A 19,897-nucleotide genomic window follows, 5' to 3' on the forward strand; every position below is an offset into this window, starting at 1 on the left:
ATTAAAGCAGTCATTAATACTTTTATATGCCGAAAAAAATAGACTAAAAAATAAAAAATAAAAAATAATTTACATTTTTGTCGAAGACGGGATTCGAACTCTTGCGTACAACAAGAGGTGTATCGAAAACGAACGCTTAGACCACTCGGCTATCGCGCGCCGTTAACATGCTTGGCAGTTTTCTCCAATATATACATTAAAATGGATTGAAAACGGCTCCGCGTGAGGGATGCTTCGCAAAAGCTCCATGAAACGGACCCTTCTTTTACTTTTGCAATGCATATTGGCACGAACTTAGATCAAGATCTATCGGCAGATGTTGTTTTTTTGTTTTGAGAGTTAATTTTCGTCTTCATGTCAACAATGCAAGATAAAATTGTCGGTAAGATCGATCGAGATTCAATTGTATTGAAATTGCCGACCAATTTTTCGCACACGTATGGTATCCTCCATCGCTCAAACCATTTTTTAACATGTAAACCTATGGGGTAACCATGGAGACTGACCTATTTTTTTAATAACCATGGTTATTAAAAATATTGAAATGTTTTAAGCATGGTTACCGGGAATTTTACAGGAACAGTTGAAGTTTATGAATGCAATTCGACCAATCAGATGGCTGGATTTCTTAAGTGAGGTATGTGAGGTATATAAATATATATATATATATATATATTTTTTAAACAGTCGCGCGCCACTCCGACTGACCGCAAGCGCGACAAGTGGCGCGCGCGCCGACAGTTCAGAATAGTCTGCAAGCACAGACCCTAATTTGACACTTGATCAACAAATCATTGTGCCTTGAGACAAGCCTAGCACAGCTACCTACTGGTAGCTGTGCTACCACAACTAGGCGTTGTGGCGTGCGCCTGTAATCCAGCTAAAAAAGTGGAAGTTACAAACTGATTCAGCCGAGGACGCAGGTTCGAAACTGAGTCACGTCTTTCGGATGGTGACGTTTAAAGGTCGGTCCCAGACGTAAATAATCATATCTGATTGATACACGTCTGTAAAAACCCAATACACACACACACATGGTTGTGTCAATAGCAGTTACATTGCATGGCCTATGGTAGTCTTATAGTGCAGACTCACTTTTACGACTGACCAGGGTTTGTGCTTGCAGACTAAGTTCAGAAGACCTCGTCTAGCATATATACATGTAAATATTGGTGTGTACTGCAAGGTTCTGGAATCATCAAATTGATAAGAATTTAGGCCCAGTCTTGGTAAAGTTACAAGCACTGTACATAGACAGATGCATACGGGACAAGACGAACATGTGGCATAAAAATCGGGACAGATTTGTATGCTGTTACATGCCATATTTAGAATATAAAGGCATTCAAGAGCCATGCTTTTCAGGGAACATTTTTTTCTTCTTTTCTGATGTTCTTCCACACTTGCATAATAACAATGAAAACTCTCACAAATTATTTGTCACCTCTTCCCATAACTCAACCTTCTCTTTTCAGTTTTATACAACAGCGGGTTGTCTTGAGAACCACTTTTATCTTTACTTATGGGGTCCAGGGGTCCGCCTTAGGGCCCTTAGATAGCCATTGTGAGCGATAAAAACTCTAATCCATCCCTTGAATTTAATTTTAAATCGCACTGCCCCCATTGTGGGCTCCTTTCAAAGAGCATTTCTATATATTTGTATATGTGTTTTCTTCAATAATAGGGTGTTTGCTCACATCGATTCTTGGTGAGTTGTGCGCATGCGTGACTTGTCGCTGCTCTGCATGTCACGTGATCGCATGGAAGCGAGGAGAGGAAATCGGGTGACAAAAGACCTGTATAATATATTCACCAATGTTGTTGTTTGGTATTATTGGCGTTTCATTCTTGTTTAATTTTTTGAGAGCGGACATTTATCCGGAAACAATCCGCCGGCGTTATACACAAAAACACTCCAGAGGTGGATATTTCGATTTTTTGGCGATTTAAGTACTTTTGACGAATGAAGTCAACTTTTGACAAATGTAATACGGATCGATTGTTGGTTGCAGTGTAAAGACAGCTTATAGATATTCGCCTTTATCTAGAACCAAACATGCGATACTAGTGTAATAAGTTCAATCATTGCAACAACAAAACATGGCTGTTCGACACCTCGGTGAGTTTGTCGTGATTGTATACCTGACGTTGATCACATCAGGATCCTCGTACGCGGAACAATTACCCAATGTCGTGTTCATTCTCGCTGACGATTACGGATTCAACGACGTCGGCTACCATGGTCGATCGCAAGGGTCTGCGATACTGACGCCGAACCTGGACCGGCTCGCAGGCGAGGGTGTTAAGCTAGAGAACTACTACGTTCAACCGATCTGCTCTCCAACGAGGAGCCAGCTCATGTCTGGAAGATACCAGGTAAGAACCAGGAATAATTAATCTTTTTTTGTCTTTGCCTCATCAGAGGATTTATTAGATATACATGGTTTATATTACTTTACTTACTTACTTTACTTCAATACACGATGTTGTAGGTCTAAGTCTGTTTCATCGATCCAAGATTCTTCCATGATTACTGCTATTTGTGGAGGGAGGAGATTGTGTAATAACATGAGACAAATCATACTTACATAATCACAAACGCATCATAATTGGCATAACATGAAATGAAACCAAGTTTATGCAATGCAGTCAACCCTTTTTGTCAACCCGGTTGGTTACGTGCCCCCCCCCCCCCCCCCACTCAGTGACAGTGTTATTTAGGGTACGCATATGCGTGTTCCCTCCTTTTGAAAACACCCCCTAAGTCCGGTGTGTAAAGTCAATTTTGTGTATTGTCGTGTTGAGATCGGTGTGTTTGTTAGTGGCAGTAGGAAAGGTACATAAATATGGAGAAGCAGGAATAGACTTGTAATTCCTGAGTCATATCAAGAGTATTTATTATCTCCAAGCTTTGGAGACTCAAATCGGTCGACTTCCATATTATGTAAATCGAGAGCCAGCTAGAAAGAGAGTCTTGATCTAATGGTGATCAAAATCAACTCCCTCGCTAGAAAGCCAGAAGATGTAATATTTATCCACAAATGATACAAGTAATATCAGGGTAGGTTACATTGTGTCAAAGGGACAAACACATGAATGAGAGCCGCCAAGACAATGGACTACTTCGTAGTTTTATGTATGGGCTTAAACATAACAGAGGTGGTATTTCCTGGGAAGGGGATTATTAATGCACTTGGTCTTTCTATTGGAAAGGATTATAAAGATATAAACTTGGCTTTTAAGTGCATCTCAAATATGAGGGTACTTGATAATTAACTGGGTTTTGGGACAATACTACACAACAGTATGTACGAGCCGGACTTTGGTGCGTGAAAAGTACCCCTTTACCGGACATTTTGGTAACACGCATGCGGTCATTCCGACCCCGGAGTAGGGGGGGGTGGGGTTACGTGGCCTGGGATACTCGTATTTTTAAAGGTTCATTTTTTCGGGGAAAATAATTGTGAACACCCAAAACTCTTATACGTTTAATGAAAAATCCGCGTATTGCTCCAAAGGGGTGGGCGTGGGTAATCAATTTCCCATTTTCATTTCTGAATATTATCCGGTCGGGATTCACTCAGGCCTACTTGTGGTTCTGAAAAAGGAAAAGTTCGCAGACCAGTGTTTTACCCCTATATTGTTTTAATATATATTTCAGTATTCACCTTGGATTCGCCTAAGCAGAAAGGAGCGACATTATGAAAATGCCTTAACTTGCCTTTCTTTCCAAACTTGGACGTCTTCCGATGACACTACACAACTTCACTTTCAAAATGAATTTAGCATATCTTTGGATGCCATTTCAATGAGAATGACAATTTTCAAAGGTCGATCGTATACTTCAACGTAGAACAACGGAAAATATGATTGCTGGAAAGCTGAGATCGAGCACTACTCAGTTTTGTTTTAGACTTATACATTCTACTGCTAAATTGTACAGTAATGCCACTTGCATTTACTGAAGATAATGAGGCTTGTTTCTGTCTATATCTGATCAAAGGAGAATCGTTACAGTTAAACAAAACAGTACGACAATGCACCTGACGGTGGCCTGTACTGCAACTGAAGAAGAAGAAGAGCCACCAGTGCACCCAATTTTGCTGGAATTTGAAGGAATTTTCTTACAACTTTTAAAATGTCTCTTACGTGGATATTCTATTGGAATAAATTGCTATGACGTCAAATAAACATATATATATATATATTATGTTTTTATGTATATGAATTATTTAGTGGGCTTAGTTTGTCTTCTAATGGATCCGCAAAACATGGCAGAACTCGGAGCCTGAAAGAGCCCCTGCCGGGGTTCCAGGCGGAGCCCTAGGACCCTCTCGAGTTTTAGCAATTCAGAACCTGTTAGATGACCGTCTAGAGCGAAGGAAACTCATACTCTCTCCTAGGGACAATTGTATACAACAGCGGGTTGCCCTTTCTCTGCTCCAGTGATCTCGAGGCAGCTCCTTTCAAAGAGCACAATAAGCCCTCAATAGCAGAGACGCCCTAATACTAAAAAAAAACTTTCAATGAGATGATGCCCACATTAGTGAGTTATCCATCTAGAAAAAATAAGGATTAATCCTTTACTAAATAGGTACTGTTGCTATACATTGTTACATTTCTTCGAATTTTTATTCCCAAACAGGTTTGCAATTTCTTATATTTCCGTTCTTCTCAATGGCTGCTTTGTTCTACGTCATTAGAAGCTTGGAAAGAGGTCACAAACAATTAGACTTTGATTTTGTATTGCTTTGCCTCACTATTTATAAAGGCAAAAAAACTGAATAAACTGAGACTTGAACCCACAACTCTAAGATTGTATTACGCCGACCTCACCGATTGAGCCAACGATGGGTTAATAAAAAGTGATTCTGCATGATTTCTATAACCCTATCACTCACCCTAACGGTACGTCATTGCTAATGACGTAACATATCAGCCAATCAGATGACCGGAAATATTAGCATTGGCAAACTGGTTGGGAAAAAAATTAGCCCCCGGTGACCTCGAGGCAGCAGACTGCAGGAAATTGCGCAATTCATGGTGATTAGACGTTTTACTTAAAAGTTATCTTTAAAACTCGATGTCAACACGCACAGGTCCACAAAACACTAATACACGTATATGCATACAGTTAAAGGAACCCTAAACCAAATAATAAGTGTAGGTATTCTGAAAAATGAGATTAATTCCTGCCCTTTGATGAACAATATTCCTTACGAAAATGTACAATAAATATATAATTGAAGGCAGGCGCGTACGCAGGGGGGGGAGGGGGGGTTTTGGGGGGTTAAACCCCCCCCCCCCCTTTTTGGAAATTTTTAGTGTATAAAACCCCCTAAAAAAAAACCTAAAACCCCCCTTTTGGATTTTTTTTTTTTATTTTTTTTTTTTAATTATTAAAAAAAAAAAAAAAAAAAAAAATATTCCCATGGCCGACCTAAAAAAGGTGACCTTACCCCCCCCCTACGGAGCAAAATGTCAAATTTCCAATTTCGAGACCCCCCCCCCAAAAAAAAGTGTCCTCTTACCCCCCCCCCCCCCCCCCCCCCCCCCCCCCCCCCCCCCGCTTATTCAGCGGTCGGCTGAGTCGTTGCGATTTTTTTGGGACCAAAAAAAAAAAAAAATGTGTCCTCTTACCCCCCCCCCCCCCCGCTTATTCAGCGGCTGGCTGAGTCGTTGCGAAATTTTCGGACCGATTTATAAAATGTTAAACCCCCCCCCCCCCTTGAAAAAATCCTGCGTACGCGCCTCATTGAAGATATTCCTGGCATGACGTGATGCTTTTTATTATGACATGGGCGCAGCCATTTTCTTGGAAATGTGACGTACCAGTTGAAGTTGTACATGTATCATGCACCAAGCTTTAGTTGGAAATAATTGTTAAATCACTAACGAAACCTTTACTTTTCAATGAGAAAGAATCATAACTGAGAAGATAGAAATTATTTTTGGTGAAAAATAAATAACAGGGGAACAAATGTAACTAAATTCATTTATAAATACCACACTTTAGTAGTTGACAAATCTATTTCATTAATGAGAAACCTTCAGCCCAGAAGAGCACCAACTTATTTATGCAATTTGTGTTCTTGCAATTGTAGTACAAAGAATAATAGCAGGTGAATGAAATGCTTCATCACCACACACGTCTGGGAAGGAAGCATCCATAAATTTGAATACATTTACTTGACAAACGACTTCGCATAGTAGGTCACGTTATCAAGAAAATGGCGTTGCCCATGTCGTGCTGGAAAACTACATTATTCTTGCTTTATACCTCTCTCATACATTTTGGTGGGCAATCTTGTAGACTAATGGGCAATGATATAATAGATCTCTCAGAATAAGTAAAGTCATTTCTTTGGGTTCGGTTTCCTTTAATACACATGTGGGCAGAACTGTTGTTTTTGTCAGGAAATCAAATCAATAACTTTGGGTTGCTATAACCTTTTATTGAAACGATATACAAACGTCTTCTTTACACAGGATATTTTCCTTGTACATATAACAATTATTAAAAAGTTACCCAAAAATGTACCTCTCCGATTTTGATATATGGACAATAATTTCTTTTAAATGAAATTCAATATTTCGAGAACAAAAAAGATAAATCATGTTGTTTACCTAATTTACAGTGTTGATTACTCCCAAAAATTTTAAATCGTTAAAAATAATTTAATTTTTCTTTCATATGACACCAAACCTATGGTGGTTAAAGGTTCCCTTAAAATACATTAACAAAATACCCTTTTTCGTCAAAAGGGCCGCTTTTTTTGGACACCCCCTCCGATTTAGGGGTGTTCGCGGCCTGCCTAGTCTAGCGGTTAACAATCCAGCCCCTTGAAGACGATTATGACAAGACGTTTTTACCATGATTTCTGTTGAAATGGTAGGAGTGTACTGACCATTCATGTATTCAAATTCTGCCTATTAATAGGGTGATCACACTGCCTGTGCACACAGTCTGTCCCGCGAACACACATACACACTCACAACAGCAGTCAAATGGTATAGAAACAGCATTTTTTGTAAATTTATTTTAAAAAAACTAAACAATATTTTTAAATTTTTATTTCACATATATTTCAAGCTTTAATTACAATTCTGTGTAGTTTCATTGTTATAGGCATGTGGGAAATATGTTAAATTATTCAATGAGAATATTGTCTTTTCAGCCATGTGTGAAATTCTGCCTATTAATAGGGTGATCACACTGCCTGTGCACACAGTCTGTCCCGCGAACACACATACACACTCACAACAGCAGTCAAATGGTATAGAAACAGCATTTTTTGTAAATTTATTTTTAAAAAACTAAACAATATTTTTAAATTTTTATTTCACATATATTTCAATCTTTAATTACAATTCTGTGTAGTTTCATTGTTATAGGCATGTGGGAAATATGTTAAATTATTCAATGAGAATATTGTCTTTTCAGCCATGTGTGACATGGCCCGCTGATCGCCCATTGACTTGCACTGTTATTCTGCTTGGTGAAAATGCACCTCCATGTATAAAACTCTCCTACAAAAAAAATGCAATATCCTCATGTGTTTCACTCATTAAATCAATTTGTTGTTTACACTCAAGGTAGTCACAACTGTACCAGGCGCGTAGCCAGGGGGGGGGGGGGGGGGGGCGGTGGGGGCGGTCGCCCCCCCCCCCCAAAAAAAAAAAACGCCGGGCCCCCCCCCCCCCCAAAAAAAAAGGGAGAAAGAGAAGAAAAAAAAAGAAAGAGGACGTAGGAAGAAAGAGGGAAAAAAAGTCGAGAACGTACAACGAATCGTCAAATCTTCCGCGCTTCGCGCGGGAAGGGGGAGTCTGAGTTCAAATTAAGGATTAAGAGTCGGGAAAGGTACAACGAATCGCTTTCTTTCTCTAATAATTTAATGAAACGTCAAAGCTTCGCGCGAGAGGGGGGAGGGACTGAATTCAGACGAGGATTATGAGTCGAGAAAGGTAGAGCGAATCGTCTTCTTTCAAAGCTTCCGCGCTTCGCGCGGGAGGGGGACTGAATACAGATAAGGATTAAGAGTCGGGAAAGGTACAACGAATCGTCTCCTTTCTCTAGTAATATAATGAAACGTCAAAGCTTCGCGCAAGAGGGGGGAGGGACTGAATTCAGACAAGGATTACGAGTCGAGAAAGGTACAACGAATCGTCTTCTTTCAAAGCTTCCGCGCTTCGCGCGGGAGGGGGGGGGGAAACTCCCCCCTCCCTGCACCCACCCCCCTAGGGAGCGTGCTTCGCGCGCCCTTAAAGTGATTCGCACGCTTCGCGTGCTCACTACCGCCCCCCCCCTAAAATGAAATCCTGGCTACGCGCTTGAACTGTACTGGGATCACCAAACTTTGTTTTACTTTGAAATTCAGTCCCTGTGGAATGTTATGGCCTGTTGAATGGTTTCTCGGAAAATAAATCCTCAAATCTGACATCTTTTAAAAAGAGAAATATACTGTGATGTAGCTGAAAGTCTGCAGATTCTTATCATTTGATGGTTTTTCTGAATAATTTGTGAAAAGCATGAGGAAATAGCTGTGACGGTGATCCAAATAATTTCCATTGCCATATTTTATTGGCATTGCAAAAATGATACTGAATGATTTGGGATATAAAACTATTTTATAAGATATATACTAATTTACTGTTCATAGATTTCACATTTTTGTGGACTCACACTGTAGTTTCTCCATAATGTCTCCACATCTTATGTATTCTTTACTAGATCCACACGGGTCTCCAACACGGCGTGATCAGACATGCCCAGCCGAACTGTCTGCCCTTGGATGAAGTCACACTCCCACAGAAACTCAAGGAAAACGGATATGCCACCAATATGGTCGGTAAATGGCATATCGGCTTCTACTTGGATGCTTGCACGCCCACTGAAAGGGGCTTCGATTCTTTCTTTGGTAAGGGCTTATTTTAATGAGTAATCAGAATAAATATACTACTACTACTCACTATGAATATGATGGACAAAGAAAGAGGACAAAATATACAGTTCCTCATTCTACCCTCCACAATTGCTGTGGTAGACAAAGGAACATCCCTTCTCTGCTATTATGTAAAATAAGTAATACAGGTGAATATGCATGTGACACCTGTTCTACACATTTTTACATAATAGCAATGAAGGGATGTTCCTTTGTCCATCACAGCAATTGCTGAGGGTAGAATGAGGAACTGTATGTTTTGTCCTCTTTCTTGGTCCGTCATGTTCATAGTGGATACTACTAAAATGATGATAACAACAGAAATGCACATGTATTGATTATGATAATACTAGGCATATTGATAATTTAACCCCAAAACAAATTACACTAATAATATTACTGATAGGCTATAATATTTATAATAATAAAACCAATAATGAGGATAGTAATAATCTTAAAAATAATAGCTATGATTGTTATTAGTATTATTATTATTACTACTACTATTATAGTGTTGATTATTATTGTGATAAAAATAACATGGTTAATAATAATAATAGCAATATAAGAACATTAATGATTAAAATGATAATAATTATGTTAACAATACTTACAATAATAATACAAAAAACAATACTATAGTAATACTAAAATTAAATTATAATAATAACACTACTAATTATTGCAATGGTATAATAATAAGTAACACTAACAGCTAGAGATAAACGTGCTTTAGCAGCAACCTGTATAGAAAGACCACCTGTCTAGAAAGACCACCTACAGGGACCCATTTCACAAAGCATTTTTCCAATGACAAATGACACAAATCAGTGACAAATCTGTTGGTAACCAATCAGAAGCAAGAATTTCAGTAGCTTATAACAAAAACTGTCATTTGTCACTGATGACAAGTTTTGTGAAATCCCCCCCCCCCCCCCAGGTTTTACTGTCTTATCACTGAGGCGCGATAGCTCAGTCGGTAGAGCAGTGGTCTCGTAATCCGGTGACCCGGGTTCGAAACCAAGGTGATGCGCTAGTGCCCTTTGGTAAGGCATTAATCCTCATTACCAGGTCCCCTTGGAGAGGACCTAAACCTGTCGGCCGTCTGATTGCTTACTTACAAGCATTTATACGTTCTAAACAGTCAGTTAAATAACCACCACCGACCTTTTTTTCTTCTTTCTTTTTGATCAGGGTTCCTGGTAGGAGCTCAAGACCATTACACGCACATACTTTCTTGCGAGGCCTTCAATGCCGACGATGGCAGTACCAAGACCCTATCAGGGTACGACCTACACGCAAATAAGACAACTGTCTATCAATACAAAGGACAGTATTCTACCCATCTCTTCACGAATAAAACAATTGATGCCATAGAGAGGCATGACAAGACAAAGGTACGTTTACGTGGACATAATTAGGGACTTTTAGATTTACACGACGAGAGCGTGGACTGCCACGTGTGACATTGTGTTAAGGCACTTATTCGTGCCCGGCAGTGCCTTAAAAGGACGTCACATTACCTTAAAAGGATGTCACACGTGGCGGTCCACGCTCTCGTCGTGTAAATCTAAAAGTCCCTAATAGTCCAGCCTCTGCACCGTTTCCGTGCCGAGCGCCATAACACACCCTCAACGTTGAAAGTAGACCTAGCCTTTCCTCCCATTCAGTACATATGGACGGAATGATTCGGGTGATCGCTCGGTCATTTGAAAGACCGCGCTGTGTGTGGGGTCGAGGCGTGTGATTGAAGAATAAAAACAAAGAACAGACTGAATCTCGACCAGGACATTATTTCAAGAACTCGTTTTCTAAATACTATCTTTTGTCATTTTTTTCTTCAAAATTTAAGCTAACTCGTCTGCATCAGTATTTTCATTTTACTGGTAATAAAATGGACAGTTTTTCTTAATTTTCTTCATTCTCCTAGCCCATAGATTAAGATTGATTTTTTTTAAATTTGGTTTTATACATGCTTTCTAACACAAACTTTTTGAAAGGTACGTGTTTGGCACACCGTATTTAAAAGTAACTCTTAAAGGCACTCTTCCTGTATCTGACTTACTTTAGTAGGATAAGAAAATCGTTACGTCTTCGAGCTAAGCTAGTCTGCAGGAAAAAAATGTTTCTACGGATTTTTTTTAGCATTAATTGTATTCGTTCTCTTTCATTTTTTGTTCGTTTTGTATTTGTACCTTAAAAGCCATTGTTCATGTACAGTAATTACTGTAGGTGGATTGAAAAGTCTCCCCATCTCAGAACTCAGGCACCTTTCAAGAAAAATATTTGTATGGATTATTTGAGCATTATTTTCATTTTTGCTTCTTTTGTATTTGTACCTTAAAGCCACTCTTCATGTACCTGGCATATCAAGCTGTACACGCACCTTTACAAGTACCTGACAGCTACATGGACCCATACAAGAACATAGCCGACAAAACAAGACGTACCTATGCCGGTATGGTATCTTGCATGGATGAAGGTATAGGAAACGTCACAAGAGCTCTAAAAGAAGCTGGTCTTTACGATAATACCATCATCATATTCTCAACAGGTAAGGAAATGCACGTATTTACATTTACTTTTTGACCCTATCCAGATACTTATTTCGTTATTTTGTGATTTGGCTCTATATCGTTTTTTTTCTTCAGAGCCCCCCCCCCCCCAAAAAAAAACAAAAAAACAAACAAACATGAAGGCATAAATAACTACCGGGGGGGGGGGTTTCACAAAGATTTCACCTTGAAATTATCTCTAAGTTGGACTTAACAATTATGGACAGCCGTTAGCATCTATGAAAATATTTTTTAAAAGTTATTTTAAAAGGCATAAAAAAATGTTGATTCAAATCATTCATATTTTATATTACCAAGGAGATTTCATGTTCTTGATGTGGAAATTATAAAAAGTATAAAATAATTAATGTTTTGCTTCTGAATATAATTTATTTCAAGGCTACAAATGGCTCTCCATAATGTTTAAGTCCAACTTAGAGTTAATTTTGACTAAGGATCTTTGTGAAACACATCCCTGGTGAGTAAAAAGGGCATGTTTTCATTTAAAGATGTACACCTCGTCTATCTATGCTGCGTGACCATAATTCCATTTTAAGAAGAAGAACAAAAGGAAAATATGCTTTAACACTCTTAAATTGGCAACAAATTTAGAAGTTCAAAATCATTGTTTCTCATACAAAAATTGTAATTTGTTTAGTTTTTCCAGTAGTTTTGCAAGTAGGTTCATAGCTATATATTGCTGTAAGAAACAGTACACGTTATTAGAGCAATGTAACAACAAAGGAAAATTAATTTTTAGAACATCACGTGATGGGGTATTTGTTTCTAGTTCATCGTGACTGTGCCATGGACCAGTGATGGCCTGGTGGTAGAGTCGCTGCCCGGCAAGCAGTAGATGCAGGTTCAAGTCCCGCCGGTTTCAAGATTTGTCTGACTTCTTTTTCAATTACAGATCGATCAATCGATCTCATTTAGTGGGTGTAAGCCACAAATATGTTTGAATAATCAAGTGATTGGTTTAGGCATTTTCAAATTCCATTCCCGTAGATTGACAGAACTTAATTTATACATATTACAAATAATGTCAACACTTAAACGTCAAATATCAAAGGTACAAGTAAACAAATCGCTGAACAATAATTGACCCTACCGCAAATATCATGTTCGACAGTAAATGGCGAAGGGCGCTTTGGCAACGCAACGGAAGGCAAAGAGGACGGGAGAGTTCACTCAAGCGAGATCAATAATGTTTGCAGTTCGGATACTATCTATTGAAATACTATTATTTTTATCAGGTGAATGAAATAATTTATATTGAGGCACTTCATAAAGACTTATGCATTAAATGTGGTTACATTACGAAAATGGTCTATTGTACGGCAAAACAACTCTTCCGTCGAGTTTAGGGAACGAACGCTATTATGTCGGAGAACGGTCGTGAAAATCAACAAGACGGAGACAATTCTGGTTCGCACATGTGCAGATTGATTTTTTTGCTCGGTTACCCTTGTCTTTGCCTTCCGTCGTGTTTGAAAAGGCACTCTATATACAGGTTACAAAAGAGGGCGGGAGCATAGCACAGGACGATCTCAGTTGATTGATTTCTCCCGTCGTCTTTGTCTTCCGCCGCGTTGCTAAAGCGCCCTTCTATACTCGGGAAGACGCTAAGACAATGTTCTTTCGGCTTCCATAGCAGTGTCAACTAATTCCATATTTTACTAATTGATCGTTCAGGTTTCATAAACTCCCCCGATGGTTTGATGAGATCTATGTAGGATTCCATGACATTTGCTCCGGCGACAATTGCTCCGCTGTAAATTTCATACACTAATCGAATGGCTAACTTCAACCCTGGATTCAACACTATACCCTACCCTAAACCTAACCCTAAACCTAACATAAAACCCTATTGAAACCCTAACCCTAACCCTACATCTTAGACGAAATAAAGCCCGGAGCAATTGTCGCCGGAGCAAATGTCGTGTCACCCTATGTAGGCACCATCATAACTTGTTAGTTACATTTTGTTATTTATAACGGGCTTACAAGTTCTCGAGCCATGGCATTGTATTTGCAAAGGAACCGGAAGTGCCTTTGCCAAATATACCCATGGCTGGTACTACCCTCTGCGGCAGAGAGAATTTCAGCAGGATAGTACGGATAATGTAGAAATGACTATTATTGTTTTTCAGTGTGTGAATGCACATTTGATCACTAATTAGGTGTGTTGGCTCAGTCAGTAGAGCGTCCGCCTCATAACCGGGAGGTCGTGGGTTCGAACCCGGCCGCGTCATACCAAAAGACGTTAAAAGACGGGAGTTGCTGCTACCTTGTTTGGCGCTCAACAATAAGGGATAGAGCAACGTCGATCTGGCGCTGCTCAGTGGCTGCCGGGCTCACGATCAATCGGAGAAAAAGAATTTCCATTTCGGTTTAACTTAATAAAATTTGGAGTGGACTTTAACAGATTATTATTATTATTACGTACCTAGTTATACATATCACCTATTTCATTTAGTTTTCCTTTTATCTTCTTGATCAGATAACGGTGGACATATTGATAGGGGTGGCAACAATTGGCCACTCCGGGGAAGCAAAGGATCCCTTTGGGAAGGAGGCATTCATGGAGTGGGGTTCGTACACAGCCCTCTTCTACCCGATGCAGTCAAAGGAACGGTCAATCATGAATTGATTCATGTGAGCGACTGGCTACCGACTATTGTAGCAGGTATTGCAGGTAGAGCGTTGAATGGAACTAAACCCTTAGACGGCTACAATGTCTGGAGCGCTATCAGGTACCCCAGCCGTTAGGCACTCTTTTTTCCCTCTACTTTTTTGTGAATCTAGCGAATCATTTTACTTTAGCTCATAGCAGTTACTGGATTTCGGATGGTCTATATGAATCTGTTATCATGTACTCTTTCGATAAAAGCTCCAACTTAAAAAATTAATCTGATGTATGTTGTTCAATTATTTTCTTTAATGACAAAAGTTTCTTTGTGACTAAATTTAACAAATATTGTTCTTCTAACAATGATATTTTGTTGATGTTAAATTGTTTTAATGAAATACTATATCTCTGCAAACAAAGTACTTAGGTAAGAATTTGTGTTGAAAAGTTGAACAAACGGCCAGCTCACGGTATCTTTAACAAAAGGGTACCAATCACCTTGACCTTTGGCCGTTGACCTTGTTGTTAAGATTCACCATATTAGTATTCTCAAAAGGAGGTAACGTTCGTAATTCCGACAAATTAAATCGGGTTCATAATTCTGAAAATTGCGAATATCCCTGGTTTAATTTTCGGAACAACAAACTCTTATTCTATGTTAGGAATGATAAACCCAATTTCATTTTTTCGGAATTACGAATCTTTGAACAACGCGATTGCCTCCTTTTTGTACCAGTGTCCTTTGAACAGCTTAGTTTGTTTGTTTGTTTCCCTACGAGAAAATGTCTGCATTATACATGTTGTTTGTACAAAATGTATAAATTGTGTAAAAATAAAAAAAGCAAAGGGTTTAAAACAAGGGAATTTTTAGATGCTGCTTGTAAGTGTCGGCTTGTATGGTGATGTAGATATGCAGTAGGCTTGCGGATGCACCATGTGAGAGAGAGGGAGGATTGAGGATTGTCCACTCCCCGATGACTCAAGCCCACACGGTCATGTATTTTTTCTCGACGTCCGCAACCCGGTGACTAAAGCTCACGCGCGCCAGCTATTCTCCACTCCTGACGACGGATAGTCAACCTGTTCGAAACGTCGAGCCACTCCCGACACTCATCCTCTCCAAGCGCTATAGCTCTCCTTAGAACTATAAGCTAAGAAAGATAACCAACAGTCTTTTTCAAGACTATACCAACAGTCCTTTTCAGGACTACAAAACCCTCAAGAAAGATTACCGTGAGTCCGACTCCTTTTTCAGGACTCCTCAATCCTCACTCTCTTTCACATGGTGCACCCGCAAGCCTACTGTATAAAGGGAATTCTTATATGTGAATGAAATCTGTTACTTTTGCATTTGTAATTTTTCAGTGGTACAGCTTCGTCCCCTCGAACGGAACTCTTGCACAATATCGATCCGAAAAAAAAGCGACCTGTGAACGAGAAATTCGATACATCAATAAGAGCTGCGCTACGCGTTGGAGACTGGAAAATAAAGACGGGCGCAGACTATGATGGTGAGTCAAAATTACCTTAAGTTATTCGCTCATTTTCATAATATCAAAGGTAAACTTGTGCTCTCGTCAGACTGCGCCTACGACTACTACTAGGAGCAGTACTAATAATGATAATACTACTTCTACTACTACTACTACTCCTCCTACTACTACTACTTCCAATACCACTACTTCTACTATGGAACCACTATTACTACTACAACAACTACTTATACTGCTTTACATTTACTATTACAATATTGCGCTACTATTTCTACTACTACTATTAATACTACTACTAATACTACTAATACTAATACTGCTACTACTGCTACTACTACTACAACTACTACTACTTCTACTACTGCTACTACTACTAGTTTTGGAAACATCATCATCATCATCATTAATTTTGTATTATTATTTGTATCTGTACCTTTTGAGAATCATCGGGTGGTATTCCGGTAGCGCGTCCTAAGTTAGTCCACACTTTTATGGAGTGCCAGTTGCCAATTCATTTACCCTGTACAGATTATTTTAATCCTTCAATGAAAAGTCTCCAAAAAATTAATTTTGCAATGGAATGGGAAGAAAAAAATAATAAGAGTATGGACTGAATTTCAACAAAGTCTTTAGCAGATTATCTTTGTCATGAATAATGAAGGAGGAAGATGAAACCTAGCATTCCATAGAAGTGTGAACTACAATTCTTGTTTAGTCTGGATTTAGTCCCGGCTTAACCTATGAGAATACCACCTTCCATTATTATCTTATATCCTTGTTTTTATAGTTGTTATCGTCGTTGTCGACATTAAAACATTCTTTCTCTATCCAAACCTCTCTTTGTGACTATAGTAACGGTTAACAATGAGTGGATGCCGCCACCCGAATCCGGGCTCGACACGATATATCCGACAGAGAAACCGAATCAAAAGGTCTGGCTCTTCAACATAACCGCCGATCCTTTGGAGCAAACCGATCTCGCAGAAAAGTATCCGGACGTGGTCAATGAGCTTGTACAGAAATTAGAGGAGTATTACAAAGGTTCGGTTCCCGTGAGGTATCCAGATCCGGATTTGGAAGCGGATCCAGCCTTGCACGGCGGTTCATGGGGGCCATGGAAGTAAATCCATAACAGGTTTAAGGTGAAACTGATTCAAATAATAATAATAGCACTATAGCAGTGGTGCTACTAGGACGCCCCCCCCCCCCCTCCCCGACATATATATTTATATTACATTCTAGCCCGACTTCTTGAAAATGGTTCGAAAGCTGCACTAAATTACAATGCCGGATTCAGTGGGCAAGGTGGACATGCTAGCTTGTTCCCTGTTAAAAAAAAATTAGTTCATTTATGTTCCACAAGAGAATTTATATCATGAGAAACATGTTCTTTCTTTCTTTTGACATAACTATTTTAATTTACTACACTTCTTTTTTCTCTATGGCTTATATTTACCATACAACGACAGTATAATGCAATGATTGTACACTCATATTGATATGGAATTTACAATACTCCTGTCTTTGGAGGAACGTGTGTATCCTGAAAAAAAATCAAGAAATCTGATGTTCCGATTCACCGAAAAATGAGATAAATGCAGGTCTTGCCTTAAAAACTAGAAAACAGTTTTAACTATAATTGCAGAATTATTTGGGGGAAAAAATGGTGTTTATTATATAAATGTCTTACCAGGGACATGACGTAGCGAAAAAAACCTATAGTTTCTTCAGTTTTGTTTTAGACACGGTAATTCGCCAAATGTGGCTCCTCTTGAATCTAATATTAAGATATCTAATGTTTATAAGACTAGATATTGTTTTTTGTGTGGATATTTATGGAGCATTCAATTATATTAATCACAACAAATCTATCTACGAGATATATAGTCACGATATCCATGGAACAACACTAAAACGGTTTGAAAATTATTTCAGTGACAGCAAACATTTTGTATTTGTATACAATTATAAATGAAATATATGTGATATAAATATAGGAGTTTCCCAAGGATCAGTAGTGTAACCGCTGTAGTTACTTCTTTTTATTAATGATCTGCAATATGTAAGCCACATACTTATTTCTGTTATATTTACAGATTGTAAAATCTTTTCCATCTTCGTAAAAGATATCACTTAAATTAACTATACATTAAATGTTGAATTAAAGTCTATTTTTAAATCGTCTACAAAAAAACATCAAAGGAGAAACGTGTTTTGTAGATTTCAATAACGAACAACAGGATAAATGAAAATGGGATGAAAACATACATGAAAAACCATGACATTCAGCCAGGCAAAACAAAAATTGCTGATGCCTTCCTTCATGAAAACTTTACCTGGAGAGCACACAAATATATTGTTGGTTATGAGATGTCTACAACAATTGGTGCAATAAATCGTCTGAAATGTACAGTACCGAATCAAGTACTTTTAACTTTGTATTGTACAACGATTTTTTTTCATACAATAATGTTTTGTTCTATCTATGGGATCACAGTGCCCGTTGCCTCATAGATCGAGTTTTAGAATGTTAAAAGGGTGAAATTCGTATTATTAGCAATTCAGCACCTCTTTCCTGTGATTCTTACCTTTTTAAAACGTGCATTTCCAATTTGGAGCTGTTCTCTTAATCTCAAAATAATGTATCTATATGACAACTTGGACGTGCCCAAAATAATTAGATTTAAGGGATGTTGTTGCTTCTTATTGCTCGTGTTTCAGTTGTTCTTTTCATTGTAATGTTACTTAATTTGGCCTAATTAATCGTATATATTTTCTTATCCCAATCTCGCTTGGGGATTATCAAGGCATTAAAGATGAAGTTGAGTTCTGGTCATGCGATTGCATTGTGAAAGAAACGGTGTGGAATCGACCAGAAAAGGTTGATCATCTAGCATATAAGAATTTGTGTGTATTGCAAGGTTCTGGAATCATCAAAATGATAAGAAATTGGCCAAGTCTTGGAAAAGTTACAAACACTGTACACAGCAAGATGTATATGGGACTACACGAACACGTGGCGTAAAAAACCTACCCCTCGACTTTTACGATGTACAGGACATATTTAGAATATGAAGGCATTTGAAGAGCCATGCTTTTCAGGGAACATGTAATATATGATGTTCTTCCACACTTGCATAATAAGAATGATAACGCTCACAAATTATTGTTCACCTCTTCCCAGAACTCAACCTTCTCTTTAAGACTTTGTGAACCCCCAACATGTAATCAATTTAAAGTTAAGAATGTACGGTTATGTATTCTATGTTCATTCCTACTGTAATATTTATTATTTTTGTTGTCATTCTTATCATTCAGTGGTATATATCAACTGTTTTAAAGTTTGTTTGTATGAGTCAATTTGAATAAATTTGTATTTCAATATAGATTTCTGATGAATTTCTTATGAACAAAACTGTATTATTACTTATAATTGCAGGGCTATTTATTCTCTCTTAAGAATAACGATGTTACACTATTTTTTGTAGATTTGTCTTAAATAATATTGCCTTTTATGTTTGAATTTTTATTTTATATTTAACAGGTTGTCTGTATGCACTGGTTTCAGCTTTTTTCATGGCGTGATTTTCAGTTAGACCTCCATATTTTCAACTTTCGTCCGCTTGGCAAAATTTGGGGTTTTATTTTTTCCAATCTCACGATATATTATATATATCTAGCATGTCCAAGAAAGAAAATCCAAACCGGCTTTCATGACATGAAATAACAATTATAATGAATAATATCCCTTTTTGGATGTACATGTATAGAAAGTCCTTCTTCTCTTCTCTCATTTAATGCATACATTATTATCCATAATTCATGTAAGATTGAGTTAAAACAATAACGGTGCGTTCCAAATAAGAATACTGTCTTAATTATTTTGATTGCCGTGTTGTTTTTATGTTTTGATGTTCTAATAATGATTATATTATACATAAGATGTATGGCGCCAAATCCACTTGACAATCAAATGCTCAAGGCGCAGCTTGTGCGAAAGATGAAATATATGATAACCATTATACAAAATAGCAATAGAAAAGGTACGGACATGTAGTGGTAATCAATTATAGGCTAAATTAAACAGATATTTCTTAATATTATTTGTAACACTTCCCCAGAACTGCTTTTTTTTAATCCATTGAGGAAGAGTATTCCATAATGAAGGCCCATCATGAGCGAAGGTTCACCCCCCCCCCCCCCACACACACACTTAGTTTTAACCCTAGGAATAACAAGTATGCCAGAGTTTTGAGAACGTAGCTGTCTAGAGGT

The 19,897-nt window shown here is 38.2% G+C and overlaps 1 protein-coding gene across 1 annotated transcript; it reads left to right on the forward strand.

Annotated features, from left to right (window-relative positions):
* The first annotated feature begins 1,753 nt into the window (after positions 1 to 1,753).
* Positions 1,754 to 18,531, forward strand: LOC582251 (arylsulfatase J). The gene is made up of 7 exons (XM_030993077.1): positions 1,754 to 2,376; positions 8,732 to 8,918; positions 10,137 to 10,339; positions 11,289 to 11,496; positions 14,001 to 14,253; positions 15,495 to 15,640; positions 16,475 to 18,531. The coding sequence occupies exons 1-7, from the start codon at positions 2,101 to 2,103 to the stop codon at positions 16,744 to 16,746; spliced, it is 1,545 nt and encodes a 514-aa protein (XP_030848937.1). The 5' UTR covers positions 1,754 to 2,100; the 3' UTR covers positions 16,747 to 18,531.
* Positions 18,532 to 19,897: the final 1,366 nt, after the last annotated feature.

This window comes from Strongylocentrotus purpuratus, unplaced genomic scaffold (assembly GCF_000002235.5).
Source record: "Strongylocentrotus purpuratus isolate Spur 01 unplaced genomic scaffold, Spur_5.0 spur5_scaffold_20, whole genome shotgun sequence".
NCBI lineage: Eukaryota > Metazoa > Echinodermata > Echinoidea > Camarodonta > Strongylocentrotidae > Strongylocentrotus > Strongylocentrotus purpuratus.

Excerpts from the sequence above, each read along its gene's own strand:
- LOC582251 (XM_030993077.1), top strand. The coding sequence starts at position 2,101 with ATGGCTGTTCGACACCTCGGTGAGTTTGTCGTGATTGTATACCTGACG. Across the intron at positions 2,377-8,731 it reads TCATGTCTGGAAGATACCAG|ATCCACACGGGTCTCCAACA; the intron begins GTAAGAACCAGG and ends ATTCTTTACTAG. Across the intron at positions 14,254-15,494 it reads AATGTCTGGAGCGCTATCAG|TGGTACAGCTTCGTCCCCTC; the intron begins GTACCCCAGCCG and ends GTAATTTTTCAG.